Below are 7,694 nucleotides of genomic sequence, written 5' to 3' on the forward strand. Positions count from 1 at the left end.
ATTTCTAATTTTTCATTTATTTTGTCATTTTGTTCTTGTATTTTCTTACAAAATTCTTGTAAGTTTTTTTCTATGTTTTCTTTGGTCTGTCTCTCAATCCTTTGAAGATACCTAAAGATAATTCTTTTCAATTCCTTATCAGAGGGTTCCAATGCTGCTTCTTCCTCAGGGATGTGTTCTGGGTCTGTATCCTGCTTCCTTGTCTGAAACAAAGAAACCTTTTAAGCCCACAAAATATAATGAGGAAAAACCAAAACCAAACTCACTGCTGTGGAGTCCATTCCGACCCACAGTGCCCCTAGAGGACAGAGTGGAATGGCCCCTTCAGGGCAGTCAGTCTTTATGAAAGCAGATTACCTCATCTCCCTCCCGTGGAGAGGCTGGTGGGTTCAAACTGCTGACCTTTCGGTTAGCAGCTGAGTGCCTTAACCAGGCACCGCCAGGGCCCTTCTCATGAAACAGTGTCATGCATTTGTTGTCTTCACTTTCCAGCTCTCACACTCCTCTCCGTATCTTTCTAAGGTCCAGATAGTGGCTGTGTGAGGAAAATGGAGGTGGCTGACACAGGATCCCTGAGTGAGGAGCATGTTTCTGGGGTTGCTTCCTGTTCCTTTTCAGTGGGCGATGTCCAGCAAGGCTTCTCGAGGTGCACCCCAGGAACTGCCCGGGTGAGTCAAGAGGCTCTGAATGAGCATCAGGAACCTGGACGGGAACCAGCCAGCTGGTGGGTGTTGCCCCTGGGAGGTGGGCTTCTGTTGTATAATGTTCTCATGGTTGTTGCTACCTTCCATTTTTCTCGCAACTGATCTTCAGTGTCTTGTAGGGAAGTGACTGACTGGGTGAAATGTACCTTAAAAACAGAACAAGTGAAAAGCACCGCTCAGGCAAGGACATGATCAGCCCTGCCAGGGTCCTGAGAGAGCCACATAACAGGCTCGGCATCTGCCGCTTGGCTCTGTGCCCCACCCCTCCTGAGTTCCGTGCACCCCAACCCCAGTCCAGAGAGCTCCGTCAGAGCCAGCCCACCACCCTGTGCGTTTGCCTTGGGGAGGTCCTGTTTTCCTCCTAAACTGGGGCTAACCCAGTAATCGCAGTCAAGCTGACTCTGACCTGTGGTGATCCCACGTGTGTCAGAGTGGAACCTAACTCCACAGGTTTCCTGTAGCTGACTGTTCAATAGCAGGTCACCAGGCCTTCCTTCCATGGTGCCTTTCGGGGGACTCCAGCCCCCAGCCTTCCGCCCATTAGCAGCCAAGCACATATAACCCTTTATACCTCCCAGGGACACCACACTGATGGTAGTGGTGTTAGGTGCTGTCCAGTCCATTTCATGTGACAGAGTAGAACTGCCCCAACCACCCCATAGGGTTTTCTGGGCTGTAGTTTTTGAGGTAACAGATTCCCAGGTCTTTTTCCCATGGAGCCAAGGGATGGGGGGAAGTTCAAACCACACCTTTCACTTATCAGCTGAGCATTTAACAGTTGTGCCACTAGGGTCCCTAAACTGAGCTTGAAACTCCTTAAGCTGGGATTGCTTTAAGTCTTCAGAGAGCTAAACAAGTTACTACACTTGGTTCTAGCACCTAGTTCACGCTCCATCAGAAGCAGAGCCATTCCCATGATAGCTTTTAAAAAGACGTGCTTGTTGTTTGATATTTCCCTGGGCAAAGGTGCTGTGAGAAGCCATTCTATTCCTGGCCTGGCCTCTGTGTTCCTCTCACTGGACCAGAATTGGGTCTGTAAGAAGATGGGTCCAGCACGGGTCCTTTGAGTGAATCATTTATCCTCGTCCTGGGGAGTCCAATTTGTTAACACCGCAAAGGGATAGACAAGATGGCCCCGGACTGGCATGCACAAGGATTAAGTTTCACCTCAGTCATTTATTAAACAGAGTCCTTGGACAGAACCTTCAAACTCTAGGCCTCAGACTCCCCATGTGAAATATGGGGAAGTAGGTTCAAATGTTTGCCACTTCAGTTTCCAACCTCATGTGGTTCAAGAAGGTCATTCCAAGGGAGCTAGTGTTAGGTGACTAACAAGAAAAGCAGGTGCCATGGAGTTAACGTCCACTCGCTTGGACCCAGCAGCTGCCCTGAGCTCAACACCAACTCCTGCTGACCCAGTGGTTGCCGTGGAGTCAACACCCTCCCATGTGGACCCAGCAGCTGTCATGGGCTCAATGCCCACTCTTGTCGACCCAGTGGTTGCTGTGGAGTCAACACCCTACCACGTGGACCGAGCAACTGCATGGAGTCAACACCCTCCCACATGGACCCAGTGGTTGCTGTGGAGTCAACCCCCTCCCACGTGGACCCAGCAGCCGCATGGAGTCAATGCCCTCCTGTGGACCCAGCAGCCGTGTGGAGTCAACACCCTCCCACACGGACCCAGTGGTTGTCATGGAGTCATTGCCCTCCCACGTGGACCCAGCAGCTGCTGTGGGCTCAATGCCCACTCTCATTGACCCAGTGGTTGCCGTGGAGTCAACACCCTACCACGTGGACCCAGCAACTGCATGGAGTCAGTGCCCTCCCACGTGGACCCAGTGGTTGCCATAGAGTCAACCCCCTCCCATGTGGACCTAGCAGCCACACGGAGTCAATGCCCTTCCATGTGGGCCCAGCAGCCATGTGGAGTCAACACCCACCACGTCAACCCCATGTGAGCCAGAGCAGACCTGGTTCCACAGGGTTCTCAGTGGGTGATTTTTCAGAAGCAGGGAGCAAGGCTCTTCCAGGTGGACTGGAACCTCCAACCTCAGTTAGCAGCTGAGGCATTGACTCTTTGCATCACCCAAACCAAAACCAAAACTCTATGCCGTTGAGTTGATTCCAACTCATAGAGGTCTCCATTGGGTTTCTAAGGCTGTAAATCTTTATGGAACCAGACCTGTTCGTCTTCCTCCTGCAGAGCAGCTGGTGAGTTCAAACCAGCAACTTTCTGGTTAGTAGCCAAATGGTTAACCACTGTGCCACCAGGGCTCCTTCGCTTGACCCAGGGACTCTTATTATTTACTACCAAAACAAAATCCACTGCCACTGAGTTGATTCTGACTCATAGTGACCCCCATAGAGTTCCCAGGTCTGTAGATCTTTATGGGAGCAGACTGCCTCGTCTTTGTCCCATGGAGCAGCTGGTTGGTTTGAACTGCTGACCTTTGGTTAGCATGCGAATGCCTTACCACAGCACCACCAGAGTCCCTTATTATTTACTACCAGAAAAAAATAAATGAAAAAAATAACTGTCATCAGTCCATTCTGACTCATAGTGACCCCCATTGGGTTACAGAAGCAGACTGCCCCTTCAGTTCCCAGTTCATCAGTGAGTAGGATGATTCCTTCCTCGGAGCAGCTGGTGGGTTTGAACTGCCGACCTTGTGGTTAGCAGCCAGATAGATGCCTTACCCACTACACCACCTGAGCTCCTTAGTAGCAACTGCAGGAAGGTTCCCTTTCTCACCAATATTCAGCCGGGTCACGGTGCTTAAAGCTGGCAACTAGCTTTGCCCCATTGGCCACTGTTTCTGGCAAATGAAGGGGTGTGGATTACATGTCTGTCAAACAGACCTTCTGGGTCTTGAGGGGCTTTGGCATTTTGAGCGGGACACTCCAGCTCCCCTGCCAGTGGCCGTGGCCCTGTGTCCGTCACGCTGGTGATAACACTGCCACGCTGGTCAGCCGCCCTCTGCATCAAAGCTTCGAGCCAAGCCCCAGCCTTCACACAGATGTTTGGAGCCGAGGTGAAAGAGGCTTTGCTACGGTATGTTTCCAGCACTTGATTGTGCCAATCAGAGAGCCAGAGAGCTGGTGCCAAGGAGCAGTGGTCACCACTGTCCATCGTGGCCCACACACGTAGACCACACAAAGATGAACACTGACTGGTGGATGGGGGACATTCAGACCCAGGGAGGTAAGGGGCACCCACAGAAAACCTTCTGCTCGATTCCCTCATGACTGGTCAGTTGCCCGAAGCTAAAAATCCCTCTGAGGGGTCCATCCGAGTTCCACTCCCACCTCCGCCACCTCATCCGTCACCCACGCTGTTTGTGTGTATGTGTGTGTGTGTGTGCAGGTGGCCATCTCGGATACCGCAGGTAGGGTCAGCTTGTTTAAAGTTTTCACAAGGGGCGAGGCAGCCCAGCAGCTGATCATGACGGGCAGGGCAAGTTCCTGCTGGGTGTGAAAAGGAGCGTGAGAGCTCCTCCCGCCTCTTCCTGCCCCTTCCTCTCAGCAGTTCCCACCTCCAGGAAGGATGGGCATCCAGATGTGGCAGGGAGGTGGCCAGCCTGTGAAAGGACAACTCCGGATGGCATTTCTGCAGGAAAGAGAACTGCTGTGACTTTCGGCTGTTATGTGTCCCCAAAATTGTACTGAAATCTCACCTATAATCTGTGGATGTGGCCCCGGGGTCACCAGTACCCTGTGAATGTGACCCCATACCCTGTGGATGTAACTCAGAGTCACCCGTATCCTGTGGCTGTGACCCCATACCCTGTGGATGTGACCCTGGATCACCCGTACCCTGTGCATGTGGACCTGGCTGGAGACAAGGCTTTCTTTGTGACCTGAGGGAGTGGTATCAGTGTAGCAGGGGTGTTGGAGCCTGATCACTCAGATACAGAAAGGAACAGATTCAGCATGGAAGCAGCATGGTGTGTGTGGTGGGGGGCATATGCCACACGGAGACCATGGGGTCAAGGACCAGAAGCTGGGAAGAGCCCACAGACAGCACCTTCCCCTAGAACCAATGCCCTTGATCTGACAGAAAGTGTCTGCTCATCAAAGCCATTTCTGTTAGGGCAGTGCTGGGAGTGGAAGCAGCTTTGACCAAGTTCTCCCAGGAAGTCAGTCAGTTCATCAGGACTGGATCACCACAGGCCCCTGTCTCCCTGGTTCCTAGTAGGATCGCCGTGGTAGAAAAGCTGGAGGGGGGCACATTATTTAGGCAAAAAGAGATGAAAGATCCCAGGTGTCCATTAGGACTGGGCCTGCCTCTGACTATGAAACTGCTGGTCCCTGCACCCTTTCCTGTGCTTCCCTTGGTGGGCGTGGTGTCTCTCTGAAGGCAGATGTGCTGCTCAGTCCCATGATACTTTACTTTTGTCTTCTTCTTATTGTGTACTGTTGAGTCAATTTTGACTTGTAGCAACCTTATAGGATGGAATAGAACTGCACCATAGGGTTTTTAGGCTGTAATCTTTATTGTGTTGCAAAATGCCAGCAGGGTTACCCACGGTGGAGAGGTTCTGCAGAGCTTCCAGGCTTAGACAGACTCAGAAGAAGGAAGAAGCCACCCACTTCCCAAAGAATTGGCCAGATAAAACCTTATATATACCAGTGAAACACTGTCTGATGTATTACTGGAAAACTTTATGAACAGCCCTGAAACATTGTCCAATATAGTACAGGAAGATGAGCCCATCAGGTCAGAAGGCACTCAAAATATGACTAGGGAAGAGCTGCCTCCTCAGAGTAGAGCTGACCTTAATGATGTGGATGGAGTAAAGCTTTTGGAACTTCCATTGGCTGACTTCCAGTGACATGACTCAAAATTAGCAGAAACAGATGGAAACATCCATTAATAATCATAACATGGAATGTACGAAGTATGAATCTAAGAAAATTGGAAGTTGTCAAAAATGAAATGGAATGAATAAAGATCGATATCCTAGGCATTAGTGAGCTGAAATGGACTGGTTTTGGCCATACTGAATCAGACAACCATATGATCTACTATGCTGGGAATTCAAGATCTGTCCTGAAGTACAATGCTGTCAGTGATAGGATAATATCCATATGCCTACAAGGAAGACCAGTTAATACTACTATTATCCAAATTTATGCCCCAAACACCAAAGCTAAAGATGAGGACATGGAAGATTTCTACCAACTTCTGCAGTCTGAAATTGATCAAACATACAATCAAGATGTGTTAATTATCACTGGTGACTGGAATGCAAAAGTTGAAAACAAAGAAGAGTTACTGGTAGTTGGAAAATATGGCCTTGGTGACAGAAATAACACTGGAGATCGCATGATAGAATTTTGCAAGACCAACAACTTATTCATTGCAAACATGTTTTCTCAACAACATAAAGGATGGCTATACACATGAACTTCACTGGATGGCGTACACAGGAATCAGATTGACAGCATCTGTGGCAAGAGGTGATGGAGAAGTTCAATATCTTTGGCCAAAACATGACCAAGAGTTGATTGTGGAACAGACCATGAACTGCTCATACGCAAGTTCAACTTGGAGTTGAAAACAATTAAAACAGGTCTGTAAGAGCCAAAATATGACCTTGAAAATATCCCTCTTAAATTCAGAGACCATTTAAAGAATAGATTTGATGCACTGAACACCAGTGACCGAAAACAAGAGAAATTGTGGGATGATATCAATAACATCATCCATGAACAAAGCAAGAGGTCATTAAAAAGATGAGAAAGGACGAAAATGGATGTTAGAAGAGACTCTGAAACTTGCCCTTGAGTGGAGAGTAGCTAAAGCAAATGGAAGAAATGACAAGATAAAAGAGCTGCACAGAAGATTTCAAAGAGCAGCTCAAGCAGACAAAGCCAGTTACTATAATGAAATGTGCAAAGACCTGGAGTTAGAGAATCAAAAGGGAAGAACACACTCAGCATTTCTCAAGCTGAAAGAACTGAGGAAAAATATTAAGCCTCAAGTTGCAATACTGAAAGATTCTATGGGAAAAAAAATGTTGAATGATGCAGGAAGCATCAAAAGAAGATGGAAGGAATACACAGTTACTATACCAAAAAGAATTGGTTGATGCTCATCCATTTCAGGAGGTGACATATGATTAATAACCAATGGTACTGAAGGAAGAAGTTGAAGCTGCACTAAAGGAATTGATGAAGAACAAGGCTCCAGGAATTGATGGAATATCCATTGAAATGTTCAACAAATAGATGCCCTGCTGGAGACACCCACTCAGTTACGTCAAGAGATTTGGAAGACAGCTACCTGGCCAACTGACTGGAAGAGATCCATATTTGTACCCATTTTAAAGAAAGGTGGTCCCACAGCATGTGGAAATTATCTAACAGTATCATTAATATCACATGCAAGTGAAAACTTACTAAAGATGATTCAAAAACAGTTGCAGCAGTATATTAACAGAGAGCTTCCACAAATGTAAGCTGAATTCAGAAGAGGACGTGGAATGAGGGATATCATTGCTGATATCAGATGGATCTTAGCTGAAAGCAAAGAATACCAGAAAGATGTTTACTTATGTTATATTGACTGTGCAAGAGTATTAGACTATGTGGATAATAAAAAATATTATGGATAACTTGAGAAGAATGGGAATACCAGAACACTTGATTGCACTCATGAGCAACCTGTACATAGATCAGGAGGCTGTCATTCGAACAGAACAAGGAGATACTGCATGATTCAAAATCAAAAAGGGGGTGAGTCAAGGTTGTATCTTTCACCATACTTATTCAACTTTTATGCTGAGCAAATAATCCAAGAAACTGGATTATATGAAAAAGAATGTGGCATCAGGATTGGAGGAAGACTCATTAATAACCTGTAATACACAGATGACCCAACTTTGCTTGCTGAAAGTGAGGAAGACTTGAAGCACTTACTGGTGAAGATTAAGGACTACAGTCTGCAGTATGGATTACACCTCAATATAAAGAAAACAAAAATCC

At 47.5% G+C, this 7,694-nt stretch overlaps 1 protein-coding gene across 1 annotated transcript in view; it reads left to right on the forward strand.

The window, feature by feature from the left end:
• Window positions 1-2,324: 2,324 nt before the first annotated feature.
• PDCD2 (programmed cell death 2) overlaps window positions 2,325-7,694 on the forward strand; it is a 37,739-nt gene continuing 32,369 nt past the window's right edge. Inside the window, exon 1 of the mRNA XM_042782259.1 lies at window positions 2,325-2,520. Within this exon, the coding sequence (XP_042638193.1) occupies window positions 2,325-2,520 (196 nt within the window). The remainder of the gene's footprint in view (window positions 2,521-7,694) is intronic.

The sequence above is a fragment of the Orycteropus afer genome, unplaced genomic scaffold (assembly GCF_000298275.1).
Source record: "Orycteropus afer afer isolate SDZICR_OR568_19922 unplaced genomic scaffold, OryAfe1.0 scaffold00273, whole genome shotgun sequence".
Lineage (NCBI taxonomy): Eukaryota > Metazoa > Chordata > Mammalia > Tubulidentata > Orycteropodidae > Orycteropus > Orycteropus afer.